The following is a 14,594-nucleotide window of genomic DNA, read 5'->3' as shown; positions in this document are numbered from 1 at the left end:
TTGTGAATTGCCCAGGGGAAGGCATGTTTGGGCTCTCAGGGATGGGAGAGAGAATGAGGCCAGGGGTACACTTGCACTCATTGAAGAGCATCCTTTGAAAGTCATATGCCAGTTTTTGTATAATGCACAGGTGCCCCAGAAGTAGGGGAACATTTTGGGCATCTAGGAAAATGAGCACTAATCATACAGTAGAAAAAGTGCCGCAGTAGCACTTGCCCTATGCTCCCTATGATTGTGTCCATTTCACAGATGGGAAAACCAAGCCTCCAGGAGCTAGATGTAACTCCAGAGCTCTTTCCTCAACTCCATTCCAAAATGCTGTCATTTGGAAGTTCTCTTCTTTCCCCAGACTTCTAAGCCCCACACCCTGATTTGAGGTTGGGTGACTCAAGTGGGTTCCTGGATGCACACCTGGCTGTTCTTATATTCCCTTCCCACCTAACATAGGCGAGATGCCCCAGGCCAGCCAAGCACCCCCTTCTAGTAGTCCAGCTATCCACAGCTTCCCGAAGTCCCCAGACCGGCCTGGCTCCACCAGCCCCTTCGCCCCATCTGCAGCTGACCTTCCCAGCATGCCAGAACCAGCCCTGACCTCCCGTGCAAACACAACAGGTAAGAACCTCGGGGCCTGTGAGAGGTACTGGAAGCAGGATTCAGGCTCTGGGGGAAGAATTGCTTCAGACTATCAGGTCCCCAAACAGCTGCCTACAGGGACAAGCAGGCCGTGTTTATGTAAAACAGGGCAGGGAGGGTCTCCAGGGGTGGAGGACCTGGGAAGGTGGATGAGGGGGACTGGTGGAAAATCACGTCCCAGCTAAACCAGGCCACCAGCCTGCACCAGCACTTGTCACTGGCAGGAAAGCCCAGTGTGGCCAGGTCTTCTGAATTGTCAACAGAATCTGGAAATCTTGATTTTTACATAGATAGTGTGTGTTTTTTAAAACATTGGTTAAAAAATTTAAAAGTAAAGCTGGCCAAAGAAAGATATCTTTGAGTAGGATACAACCTCAAGTCCCCACCTTGCAAACCCTCCTCAGCCCTTGTCAGCTCTACCCTCTGCATACTCAGAGGACTGAATGCTTCAGAGGGAGGGAAGACCCTAGGGTGTCCCCCCACCCTAACTCTGACACTGCCTTCTTCATTTCCAGAAGACGAGATGTCCCCCACCCAATGGCTGGCAGCTCGCGAGGTCTCCAGCAGGCTTCCAAAGTGGCCTGGTGAGTGGCAGCAGAGTCCCTCTGCCCTGGGCATTGGAGGCAGGAGCCCAGATCTGGCTTTGCTTCACTCATTCACCCAACACTCTTCAGCCCCTTATTTGTTGGCACACTTATTCATTCATTCATTCATTCACTCACACATTCACTTACTCGCTTGATACCACCATCATATCAGCATTTATTCTGGCAGTCACTTACACTTAAGTAATATTTATTAAGGACCTACCCCTCAATAACCACATGCCAGGTGTTGACATCTTGTTTGCGAGGCTGAGAGAACCAGTGAGGGAAGAGCGGGTGATGGAGTGAGGGGATGGAAGAAGTTTATGTGAGTATGGGATAGAAGGTGAGAATGAAAGTGTGGAGAGAATGGCCCAAAACCCCCCACACAAATAAATAATAGAAGAGAATAGCCAAGTTACTAAGTGCTTACTCTGTTCAGTGCTCTTGTAAGCACATCAGATATATTAAATCGTTAGTATCGCAAACAGCCCTCATAGCATCCCCATTTTACAGATGAGGGAACTGAGGCATAGTGAGTATAGATGCTCAAGATTACACTAATAAGTGGTAGAGCTAAGATTCGAACCAGACACATGGATTCCACAATCTTAACTCTAACCCCCCACCAATGTCCTCTCTATTGTGAGGGAGCAGAGGAGGCAAGTTAGGGAATAAGTGAAGGAGTTGACAGGTAAATGAGTGAGAAGATGAAGGAATGAACAGGTGTGGGAAGGACTGAGTTCATGAGTGAGCATCTGGGTAACTGGACCAGGCAGCTAATAAAGCAGGTGGTCTGTGAAAATTATGTGGTGAACGAATGAAGAAGCTAGTGACAGCGGCCGGGCTGGCGTCTTGGCTGCCTTCGTGGTGGCCAGTCCTGCCACTTGCATCCTCCCCCCATCCCACACATCCTTTCGCTTTGCAGAGAGTGTGGAGCAGTTTTGTCGCTCGCTACGGGACAAGTATCAGGCTGAGCCCACAGGCCCGGAAGGCATCCTGGTGGAGGTGGACCTGATGAGGGCACGGCTGGAACGTAGCAGCAGCAAGAGCCAGGAGAGGGAACTGGTCACCCTGGACTGGGCAGAGCAGCAGCCAGCCCGAGGGGGTCTGGCTGAGGTGCTGCTTGCTGCTAGTGACCGCCGGCGGCCACGTGAGACACAGGTGATTGCTGTGCTGGGCAAGGCAGGACAGGGGAAGAGCCACTGGGCCCGGGCAGTGAGCCGGACCTGGGCCCAGGGCCAGCTGCCACAGTACGACTTTGTCTTCTACTTGCCCTGCCACTGTTTGGACCGTGCAGGGAACACCTACCACCTGCAGGATTTACTCTTCTCCCTGGGCCCCCAGCCACGGCTGGTGGACAATGAGGTCTTTGGTCACATTCTGAAGAGGCCTGACCGTGTTCTGCTCATCCTGGATGCCTTTGAGGAGCTTGAAGCCCAAGACGGCCTCCTGCACAGTACGTGCGGACCCATATCCATGAAACCCCATTCCCTTCGGGGGCTGCTGGCCGGCCTCCTCCAGCGCAAGCTGCTGCGAGGCTGCACCCTGCTGGTCATGGCCCGGTCCCGGGGCCGCTTCGCTCAGAGCCTGAGCAAGGCTGATGCCCTGTTCCAGATGGCCGGCTTCTCAGCCGAGCAGGCTGAGACATATGTGATGCGCTACTTTGAGCATTTGGGGGCCACTCACCACCAGGAGAGAGCCCTGGCACTCCTCCGGGGACAGCCGCTTCTCCTCAGTCATAGCCACAGTCCCACTGTGTGCAGGGCCGTGTGCCAGCTCTCGGAGGCCCTCCTGGAGCTGGGAGAGGATGCCGAGCTGCCTTCCACACTCACGGGACTCTACGTTGGCCTACTAGGCCCAGCAGTCTGTGACAGCCCCCCAGGGGCCCTGGAGGCGCTGGCCAGGCTGGCCTGGGAGCTGGGCCGCAGACACCACAGCACCCTGCGGGAGGACCAGTTCCCGTCTGCGGAGGTGAGGGCCTGGGCTGTGGGCAAAGGCTTGGTGCAGCCTTCCCATGGGGCCTCGGAGACTGAGCTGGCTTTTCCCAGCTTCCTCCTGCAATGCTTCCTGGGGGCCGTGTGGCTGGCTCTGAGCAGTGAGATCAAGGACAAGGAGCTGTCGCAGTATTTGGCATTGACGCCAAGGAAGAAGAGGCCCTATGACAACTGGCTGGATGGCGTGCCGCGCTTTCTGGCCGGGCTGGTCTTCCAGCCTCGCGCCTGCTGCCTGGGAGCCCTGGCAGGGCCGGCGGTGGCCACTGTGGCGGACAGGAAGCGGAAGGCGCTCACCAAGTACCTGAAGCGGCTGCAGCCAGCATTGCTGCAGGCAGGGCGGCTGCTGGAGCTGCTGCACTGCGCCCATGAGGCGCTGGACGCTGGCCTTTGGCGTCATGTGGTACAGGGGCTCCCCGCCCACCTCTCCTTCCTGGGTACCCGGCTCACACCTCCAGACACCCATGTACTGAGCAGCACCTTGGAGACAGCAGGCCGTGACTTTTCCCTGGACCTCCGCGGCACTGGCATTGACCCCTCTGGACTCAAGAGGCTCGTGGGACTCAGCTGTGTCACGCATTTCAGGTGGGGTCAGGGGATAGGGAAGAGGTTTCTTTGCCTTGAGCACCTGCTGTGGTCTTGATACCATGCTGAGATCACTCTGCGGGGGGTCTCATGTAGTCCACACAGCAGCCAGGTGGGGGCCAAAGCGATTCCCTCATGTTTTAAGATGTGGGAAAAAGCTGAAGTTCAGAGAGGGGCAGCAGCTTGCCCAAGGTCATGCAACAAGTGAGGGGCAGCATCACTCTTTCAACCAATATTTGAAGGCCCGCCATATGCCAGACACGAGCCGCCATCTGCCATGGTTGGGTTAAAGCCACAGCCTTCCCTCAGCCTCCTTACTGCGAGCCCTCCCTCCTCTCCCTCTTCCACCTCACTGTATTTCACTATCAGAGTGATCTCCCCAGAGCTTGAATCTGGTCATATTTACAACCCTTTAGAAGTATCCCACTACCCTGATTCCTAAATTTGGCTCATTTAAATCCTTCTGTGATCTGTTTGATCACTTCAGCCTAATCTCCAGAGAATCTCTCTCACCTTCTCCATAAACATACTTTACCCAAGCTGTAGGGTCCTACATCATTGTAGTTGGTTCAATCAAGAATTTAGCACTGAGCTTCCTAGTAGCCAAAGCAAAAAAAAAAACCAAAAAAAAAACACCACACAAAACCACTCAGAAAACTGAGAAAAAGGAATCAGTAAGGCCTGGAGTTGTCATTGAAGGCTTTCTGGAGGCGGTAGGGTAGAGGTTAAGCTGAGGAAGGAAGTATCTGAATAGGTAGGGGTTCATGAAGCTGCCCCTCCCTTATGGTCTAGCCCAGTCACTGTGCCTGGGTCTGAGGCCCTCCCTCCACAGGGCCGCCTTGAGTGACACTGTGGGGCTGTGGGAGTCCCTACAACAGCATGGGGAGGCCAAGCTACTCCAGGTCGTGGAAGAGAAGTTCACTATTGAGCCTTTCAAAGCCGAGTCCATGAAGGATGTGGAAGACCTGGGCAACCTTGTGCAGATCCAGAGGTGAGGGGAAGGGGATGGAAGGTGGTCCAGGCCATGCAAGTTGAGGGCATATAGGACCTAAAATCAAGTTTGCCATTAGCGCTTTCAATGCCTCCTCTCCTTTGGGATGTCCATGCCCTCGCCTTGGGCAATTGCCACCCAGAATCTCTCAATGCAGTTACCACCCAGGCAGAGCCCCAGGACTTATCACTTTTAAAACTTGCCGTGATGTACCTAATTATTTCTCAGCTAAGAGTTAATGAGCTGCCTTCTTCACCTGGTAACAGAAGTGACACCTATGGCTGCCTTTCAAGGCAGCCAGGACCAGTAGTGTCCCCGTTTTATAGATAGCAGAGCTCTAAAGTCCAGAGAGCAGAGGAAACTTGACCATCGAGCAACTGTCTTTCACTCATGCCATCACCATGCATTGTTTGAGCATGTACTCTGTGCTATCTGGGGACAGTGCCCACTCTGAGGCTCTTCCATGACACATACAGTAATGCCTTAATAACGTCCTGTCCCAAGGTTTTTCTTTTTAATGGTGGGCAGGCACCCTGAGACACATAGGTAGGGGCTCAACAACAGACAAAGAGCCTGCTCCCGACTAACATTGCCCCTTCTCTCCAGGAAAAGAAGTTCCTCAGATGATACAGCAGGGGAACTCCCCGCCATCCGGGACCTAAAGAAGCTGGAGTTTGCGTAAGCGAAGGGGTGGATTCTCTTGGGTCCCCATGAGGTTTCTTCTCCAGCATCAGCTGGGTTTGCCACCAGTATGGAGATGGGTCCCCAGAATTATTCTTACCCTCTCACTCCACCCCACTGGAAACTAGCTTCTAGCAGCTGGGGCATGGCCCGTCTGGGCTAGTCAAGATAACTAGCCCATTTACTGGTGAACATGCTTATTCGAATTCATTCATTCCACAGACCTACTCAGATAAACAAGGCCACTGTCCTCGATGAGCTTGCAGCCTATGTAATTAGACAGTTGCCACCTGCTTTGACATGTGGCAGGAAACTACAGGGCTGTGAGAGTATAGACGTGGGGGAGATCAGGGGACTTCCTGGAGGAGGCAACTAAAGCAATAAAACTTGATAAAGGAGTAGGAATGAGCAGGTGGGGAGGCCATACAGGGTGGAGGTATTGTTATTATCTCCCCATTGTACAGATGCATACACTGAGGCCCAGAGAATATAAAGTGTTTGTCCAGAGTCACAAAAGTCAGGGCACCCTGGCTCTTGCCCCAACAAAGGAAAAAGCTAAATTTGTGTTTGGTCCTTGTAAGGGAATCTAAAACCATCTAACGATTAGGAAGGAATTATTAAACACCTACAGTGTACTCAGTGCATCTTATATATAATCTCGTTAATTGCAAGAGCTACTCTGGGAGATAGTCATTATCTTGCCTATTTTACAGATGAGGAAACTGAGACCCAGCGAGGATAAGTAACTTGCCCAAGGTTCCCAGCCTGTCACCCACAAGCTGTCTACTCCGGGTCACTGCTCCCTCTGTGCCCCAGAAAAAGAAGCGTTTCTTGTTTCAGAGACAAGTTGCCAAATTTGTGCAGAGATAAAAATGTTGCTAAAAAGAGGAAATGAATAAAAACAATAACCAAGGGCCCCTCTAGCTTTGAATTATTTTCAGCTTAAAAAGCCCCTAGTTCAAGATCGGAACTGTGCTCTGGGGAGCAACAACCATGGGGTGGAACAGCCCAGAACCAGGAAACAGGCCACCTGGAGGCCAGAAGCCCCAAGAAAGTTCTAAGGAAGGAAGGAAAAGACTATTTTGGGTGTATTTTGGCTGGCAGCCACTGTTGCAGGCACACTGTAGGCCTCATCTACCTATACAGTGAGGCTGCTCAGCCACTGAAAATCCTGCAGGGGTTCTGATTCAGCCCTCACTGACCTCTTCACCCTGACCTCCTACATTCTCTCCCTTGCTCACTCTGCTCCAGGCACAGGGGCCTCCTTTCTGGTTTTCACTCTAACTAAGCATGCCCCAGCCTCTGGGCCTTTGCATGGGTTGTGCCATCTGCCCAGGACGCTCTTCCCCAGATATCTGCATGACTTGCACCCTCACTTCCTTCTAGTTCTCATGGAGTGGGGCCTTTTCTGACCCCCATTTTTAAAAGTAAAAGTCCACCCCACTAGCCACTGTACTTTTCTCCTTGCCACGTATTATCTCCCACACCAGATAGTTTACCAATTTCTTCGATTATCTGTCTTGCCCACTGGAATGTCAGCTCCAGAAGGGCAAGCATTTTTTGCCTTTTTTGTTCATGGCTGTCTCCATGACGGGCTCTATGGGCCTGGCACACAGGACACAATCAATATTTGATGAATGAATTCTTTAATCCTTGTAAAAACCTCATAAGATTAGGGCTAAATTTTAGAAGACTGAGGTTCAGAGGTGAAAGGATTTGCCCAAAAGGCCCCAGGGGAGGGAAGTGGCAGATTCCATATTCAAATCAGATTTCAAACTCCCATCTCCTGACCTTTCGCTGAGGCTAGCAGTTCGCAAACTTTGGGGTTTCAAAGACACACTATTTCAGAGTGAATTTCGGTGACTATGTGCAGTTACCACCTTTTAATTTTTATCAAATATATTCATTCAAAGAAGCAAAATAACCACTGTTGGCATCATCATTTGATCAAAGAATGAATATTTTAGAGTCAAAAAAATCCAAAAAATATAATTTCAAAATAAAGGACTGTTCTATCTTTACATTTAGTATATTTAACCATATTTTAAAAAGAAAACAAAACTGCCCTCCATTGTCTTTATTTTTCTCATTCCCTCAAAGTCTAGTCTAAATGACAATCCAGTCTGTGTGACCTTGTGTGAGTTAGTTAACCTCTCTGTGCCTCCATTTCCTCATCTGTAAAATGGGAATAAGAAGTGCCCTTAGCTCAGAGTCATTGTGGGATTAAATGAGATCTAGCCTGAGTGAAGGACATACTTTGTTCCTGGCACATAAGTGCTCAAGAAACAGTTTTTTGTTATTAAAATGCAGTGGCAAACAAGTAAACCATCTTTCTGGGGACTGGTAGTGGTCTTCAGGTGAGCATTTGGGGACCACTTTCCCAGGCTAGGCTGGAGAAGGGTGTGTGTAGATGTTGGCAGAAGTAGAACCCCACTCAGAGACGAAAGCTGGGGAGCCCCTAGCTGGCCACTTGAGGGGGTTTTATGAAATCTTCCCAGAGCAGATTTGGGGTCCCATCTGGTGGGGCTTGAGGGAGGGAAGGTAGGGAAGAGGAGGGGCCTCAGAGGGGCCTGCCTTCTGTGTCCTGTCTATACCCCACCTTGGGGCTGAATTGAGGGGCCATGACTGTTTCAGAGTCTTACCTCTGCCCCTTGCTTCCTAGGCTGGGCCCTGTCTTGGGCCCCCAGGCTTTCCCCAAACTGGTGAGGATCCTCGAGGCCTTTTCCTCCCTTCAGCATCTGGAGTGAGTATAGACCCCAGAGCTCTCGCCATGACCTCAGGCTTGGCATCCCCAAACCGTGTGTGTGTGTGTGTGTGTGTGTGTGTGTGTGTGTGTGTGTGTGTCTTTGCTGCTTTCTTTATGGGGCTGGTGTGAGTGACCAGTTGACCCCACTGCGGGGAAGCTACAGCAGATGGGAACCCCCAATAATTGTTTTTAAAAAGGCAAATCCTTTTGTGACCTTTGAAACTCTTCCCCTTATGTGTTGTTCTCAGTAGCCCAGAGAGAAACAGGGTCAGAGAGCATGATCCTAGGGTACAGTTGAGGTCCCTAGAGGTTGCCAGGGAGTTGCCCAAGCTCGTGGGATCTCCCAGGAAGCAAAATAGGTATTCAGGTCCTTTGAGAGCTAGTACCTTGTCCCCTGGCTGGCCAGTTGGTGCCTCCAGATGATGAAGACTTGCTCTCGCAAGAAATCAAGAACATGATTACTTAGAGGTGTTTTTTTACTGAAGATCATTGCCCCGATTATATAGAAGTTTCTTAAAATACTTGTGAATGTCTTTTTTTTTTTTTTTTTTAATACTGGAAGAAAAAATATTCTGTTGTGTTTCATATAGTGTTTAGGATGCCCTTCATGGAGCTGATTAAAAAGATGAAACCTAAAAACAGCAACAACAAAAACTTGTTCTCAAAAGCTCTGGAACAGACATGTGCTATAGCGTGTCCAGGGTTGGGGGAGTAGGGGCATGGGAGGAGGCCTCTGATGGGTCTGAGGGAGGGGAAAGGTCAGGTGACTTCCAGGGTGCTGGCTGATGGGGGCCCCATCTGATTTCACCTGCAGCCTGGACTCACTGAGTGAGAACAAGATCGGAGATGAGGGTGTTGCGCAGCTCTCAGCCACCTTCCCTCGGCTGAAGGCCCTGGAGACGCTGAAGTGAGTGGCCTGGGCCTGCCCTTCCTGCTACATTTGTCCCCCCAAGGTCTGAGGCTTTTTTATCCTTTCTCATTCACTTATCCATTCAATCACTCATCCACATAATCATTCATTCATTCATTCACTCATTCATTCATTCATTCATCCTTTCACTCATTCATTTATTTAATCATTCATGCAACTGATCATTTATTAATCTAATCAACAAATATTTAAGAAGCACCTAATATGCTCTATTCTATGCTCTAGAGATCCAGCTTTAAACAAAAAAAAAAGTCCCTGACCTCAAGAGTCTTCTATTGAGAGGACACAATGCACAAGCAAACAAATAAATCCATAGTTATAAAGGATATAATGATAAAAGTAAACACCGTTTAGTGACAGAAAATTACACTGGAGGTGAAATGGGAGAGATAGATTAGGATTTATTGGTAAAACATAATTAAAATAGCACATGTTTAAAAAACTATTTTGGGCTTTGGGAAGTAGGAGATGGATATGATGCGAGAAGATCAATATGATTTTTTTTTTCTTTTTACTGAACCTAGATGGTATCATCAAAATTTATCCACACCCCACTTCCTAACCATGATCAGAATGGCCACAGGATTCACCAGAATTCACTTAGGCATTTCCTTGATTGTAAGACACTGAGACTCCTCAAGTAATTCATAGTGTTCTAGGCAACACTGTGAGTGAGCCAGATTTCCTCTGTTAGTCCTTCCTTCTTCGCCTACCTTTCATCCCTCCCTCCCTTCCATTTCTCCCTTCCCGACTCTTTGCTTCCTTTCTCTTCCCCTACTTAAATTTTTATTGAGCACCTACTATGTGCTTGGCACCTGCTCTAGGCACAGGAATATAGTAATGAACAAAAAACAGAACTGGTCCCTTGCCTTGTGGAACCCACAGCCACTAGACAAACAACATAAACACTGAAAAGTTGTTTAAAGGGGATGATATAAAACCATAAAACAGGTGTGGCTGGGAAAGTGCTCTCTCTCTCCCTCTCTCTCTCTCATGTGGGTCCTCACCCCATTCATCCCACTCAGCCACAGGACCTAACAGTATCCTTTTATTTAATAAAAGTTAGCACCAGCCTACCCACAGCGCCATTCACAGTGGTTACCCACAGCTCTCCTTGAGGTCCATGGTCCTGTGCTAGCTGCTCTGGGCCACCCTGTGAGAAGCAAGATTTCTCAGCTCTGCTCCAGGGAAGGGGGTTAGGGGAAAGGGGTGTACAAGTTTGGGCCTCTCACTGTGTCCCTGCAGCTTGTCCCAGAACAGCATCACTGACGTGGGCGCCTGCAAGCTCGCCAAGGCCCTGCCCTCATTGGCTAGATCCCTCCTCAGGTTGAGGTAAGTGGGGCCCTGTTGAGCTGGCTGGCGGGCTGGGGGAGGGCAGAGAGCTCCCTTGGTGCCAGCTGAAAGGTCCCACACTGGGATCCTGGAGGCAGCCACTACAGGCTGTTCTGCTGTGTCAGTGTTGCACAACTAGATGAAGGGCATTGACCTAAAATCCAGTGTGATCACAATGCACTGCCCTAGAGTTGGGCAATACCTGTTTCTTCATCTGGAAAATGGGTACCATCCCAATAGCCTATGGAAGCCCATGGTGCAGTGTTGGGCATAATAAATATTGGTCCTATTCCCTCAGGGGACGGCAAGACAGAGCTTTTTCTAGAGTCCAGGGGTGGTGATTTCTAAAAGGATGAAAATCCTCCCGCAGCCTTGGCTGGTTCTTATCACTCACACTCCAGTCAGTGCTTACACTGTCACCTTCTGGTGAGCCTTGGCATAGCACCTCTTGCTTTTGATTACTTCCAGCCTGGCCCCTGGTGATCCAGCGGCTAATGAGGGAACTGAGAGCTTGGACCAGAGCCCCAGCCATTCAGCTCAGCATTGTCAGCTCTCCTCTCTCACCAGGCTGGGAGGAACTTCCCTCTCCTTTTACAGCCCTCATCTCCTGCCAAGGACAGCCAGAGTCAAATTCCCAGGGCAGGTGGCATCTGGTTCATAGAGTTATTGGTGTATCCATTCTTTATCCTGCCATTCAGGGCCTCTGGGTGCAGCTGTATAGGTTGGTTGTATACTGTGCAACTCCTAATCTATGTGATTGGCACCCCCTAGAGTGTGCAGGGCAACGAATATTCTCTAACATCAACATGGGCCAGCCTGTGCTAGGAGCTAGACTTACAGCTACAAATGAAACAGATATGGTTCTTGCTTTCAAGTTTTTTATGTAATAAACAAGTAAGCATATGTGTAAGTAAAATATTTTAAAATAGTGATTTGTGCTGGGAAGGAAACTAACAAGGGCCCACAATTACAATAGTGAATGTTGAATGCACCAGAGAGGTCAGGAGACCTTGAGGGGGTGACTGTTCCCCCTCCAGGGACAGCTCTAGGGGAAAAGCATTCCAAGAAGAGGGAATGGCAGATCCAAAGGCACTATAGGAAAGGCTCTGAGAGCCAGAAGGTCCACTGCGGCTGACATAATGCATGAGGGACAGAGGGTGGGAGAAGTAAGTAGAAGCCAGATTATGCAGGGAGGTGGGGGGGGGGTTTCTACTGTGAATGGAGAGGTGGGGCCTATGGAAGTGACACCTGATCCAACCGATGCTTAAAGAAACCTCATATTTCATGGAATCTAAGATGCCATTTGTTGTAAGACATCTTTCAGAGGTCAAAATACTGTAGATTATAATGACACTCCACTGATTATTAGATCCTGATCTCAATGATATTCAAATATCTGAACATGTGCTTCTTGGCATCAAGGAAATACAGGAAGGATCCTCTTCCTGTTCTAGGAGGAAGGGCCTCCTGAGTTCTAAGACCTACCCCAGGAAGAGATTGCAAAACCCTTGCCTGGTGCCTGCCCTGGTAGCAGCCAAATCATGACATCAGGGGATGCTGGAGTTTAGCCTGAATCCACTTGGCTACAGTATAGACCTGCTGCTTTTACATGCAGCCCTGCAGTGTAGCTCTGAGGCTGTCATGGCAAAGCCATGGCCTTGAAATTAGAACCACAGCAGTACCTGGATGTTAAAAGGATACTTAGTAATGAATGTACAATTGAAGTCAGCATCAGTGACACCCATCCTGCTATTTTCAACACTGCAAACAGTGGCTGTGAATACACCGCAGGAAGCTGAACCGGCCCAGTAACTGGGCTTTTCTCTCCCCTTTACCCTCAGCGCTGGTCATACCTTCCATGGCAACTCATTTAACCCTCACAACTCATGCTGGGAGGTAGAAATGACCATAGCTAACATTTAGTTCATTCCACATGCTGGGCCTGTTCTATGTGATTTACCAGCATTAACTCATTTACTCCTTCTCACAATGACTCTATCATGCCCATTTTGTGGAGGAACAAACTGAGTCACAGAGGAGTTAAGTAATTTGCCAAAGGTCACATAGGTAGCAAATGGCAGAGTGGGGATTTGAACTGATGGAGTCTCAGCCTGGAAGCCACCTCCTCTCAGTCCTGCTGCTTCCCTGGACTCACTGTGTGACCATGGAGAAGTGGCCTCAACTCTCTGGGCCTCAGTTTTCCTCTGTAAACTGGGGCAGTAAGCCCAGTGGGTGTGGATCCCCTTGTGCCCTGAGCCCCTTCACCCCAGCCCCTGCCCTGACTTCTGTTTCTGGCAGCTTGTACAATAACTTCATCTGTGATGTGGGAGCCGAGAGCCTGGCACACGTGCTTCCAGACATGGTATCCCTGCAGGTGCTGGAGTGAGTATGGGAACCTGGGCAGTAGGTGGAGCTGCCCGGGGCATCATGGGAAGGGCTGGGCTGAGGTCTGGTTGTCAAGGGTGTGGTAGTGGCCTTGGTCTGGGGCTGGATGGTGCTGAGGGCCAGGCCTCAGGATGGTTTCTTTCCCCAGTGTCCAGTACAACAAGTTCACAGCCGCTGGGGCCCAGCAGCTTGCCGCCAGCCTGAGAAAGTGCCCTCATGTGGAGACACTGGCGTAAGTCTCAGTAGCCCGGTGGGTGGTTCCGTGAGCCCTGAGCTCAATCCTGCTGTGCCCCTCACCTATGTGCAACCTTGGGGAAGCAGGGCGCTTCACCCCTCTGGGCTCAGTTTCTTGATCTGTTAAGTGGCAGTGGTAATAATATTTTCCCCCAAGAAGTTTTGTGAGGTTTAAATTAGTCAAGACTTATAAAGCAATTCGAACAGTGTCTGGTACATGAAAATGCTCAATATGTTGGGCTGAACAATATGAAATTGCTTATATAAACCATTTTGACCTATAAAATTGGCAACTTCATATGGCTCAGACTTCATATTACATCACCATGATGTCTAGTGTCCAATATTGGTACTTTATAAACTTTCAAAGGACTTTCATTTACATAATAATACTCATATTTTCTAAGAGGAATAGGGTGGATCTTATAGCCCCATTTTACAGATGAGAATAAGGCTCAGAGAATTTCACCAATGTTTTTGCGCTATACAGCAAGTCAGCAGCAGAACCAGGTCTAAAGAAAGGGGTCTTAGGGTTCCAAGGCCTCTGCTGTTCCATGCCTCACACTGGTCTGGTCCTGCCAGTTGGGAAGTCCCCAAGGTCCCAGGCTAAGTGGGAGGAGAGATTTGGGGGGCAGCTTGTGTTGGGGGCTCTAGGTCACACTCGCTCCTCTAACCTGGCCTTTGCGTCCCATGCCCCCATCACAGGATGTGGACACCCACCATCCCTTTTGGTGTCCAGGAACACCTGCAGCAGCTGGACTCCCGGGTCAGCCTGAGATGACCCCAACTGTGCCTGGGGCAAGGTAACTGGTGTGGGCTTGGGAGAGGAGAACCACAAGGGCCCCTGGGGTCAGCATCCTGGGAAGGTGGAATCCATAAAAAGTGGCAGGGCAGCAGGTGGGGTCTGGGTGACCACCCCTGAACTATGCACCATCTGGGGCCTCCTTGTCTCTGCACTGGGCTCAGTGGAGGTGTCCTAAAGGCTCTATGGCTTGGGCCCTGAGGACTCTCCCTGTGGTCAGGCTTAGAGACCATGGCAAGGGCAGGGTGGGTGGGCCATTCACATCCCACAGCCCTTAGCATTGGGAAGATGTTCCTTCAGGGACTTCCAAACCACACATGCTGCTGTTTCAGCCTGTTGGCTGCCAATGTCTCGGATTGTCCTGATAGGAACTTGCTCTGTGAATTTCCTGTCTCCTACTGTGCAGGTGACTGTCCTCCCACCTCCTTGCTCCTCCGTGAGGTCCCCTCCAATCCCTCTGTCTTACCCTCCATTCCCACCATCCCTTCTATCCCCACTCTCGACAACACTCTCTCCATGTGTCCAGCAACCCCCTCCTAAAGCTTCCTGACCTACCCCTTTCTCTGGACCTCCCACAGCACCCACTCTGAGGACACTGACCTCGCTGGACCTTGAACTGGTTATCTGTGGGCACAGCTCTTCTCAGGCCATATCATATGAGCCTCAGTGTCCTGGCTCCCAGCCCTGCCGGCTACG

At 50.2% G+C, this 14,594-nt stretch overlaps 1 protein-coding gene across 5 annotated transcripts in view; it reads left to right on the top strand.

The window, feature by feature from the left end:
- Positions 1-13,877, top strand: part of CIITA (class II major histocompatibility complex transactivator) — a 45,017-nt gene extending 31,140 nt beyond the window's left edge. For 4 of the 5 annotated variants that reach the window (XM_087815119.1, XM_087815122.1, XM_087815120.1 and 1 more), the window contains 11 exons: positions 448-612; positions 1,149-1,217; positions 2,146-3,796; positions 4,629-4,787; positions 5,394-5,465; positions 8,131-8,211; positions 9,029-9,121; positions 10,391-10,477; positions 12,776-12,859; positions 13,011-13,094; positions 13,802-13,877. In XM_087815119.1, coding sequence (XP_087671245.1) covers positions 448-612; positions 1,149-1,217; positions 2,146-3,796; positions 4,629-4,787; positions 5,394-5,465; positions 8,131-8,211; positions 9,029-9,121; positions 10,391-10,477; positions 12,776-12,859; positions 13,011-13,094; positions 13,802-13,877 — 2,621 coding nt within the window. Of the gene's footprint in view, positions 1-447; positions 613-1,148; positions 1,222-2,145; positions 3,797-4,593; positions 4,788-5,393; positions 5,466-8,130; positions 8,212-9,028; positions 9,122-10,390; positions 10,478-12,775; positions 12,860-13,010; positions 13,095-13,801 lie in introns of all 5 variants that reach the window. The other variant, XM_016197593.2, reaches the window with a different exon arrangement.
- The last annotated feature ends 717 nt before the right edge of the window (positions 13,878-14,594 follow it).

The sequence above is a fragment of the Miniopterus natalensis genome, chromosome 3 (assembly GCF_054644295.1).
Source record: "Miniopterus natalensis isolate mMinNat1 chromosome 3, mMinNat1.hap1, whole genome shotgun sequence".
NCBI lineage: Eukaryota > Metazoa > Chordata > Mammalia > Chiroptera > Miniopteridae > Miniopterus > Miniopterus natalensis.
This window is presented reverse-complemented; position numbering and strand designations above follow the sequence as displayed.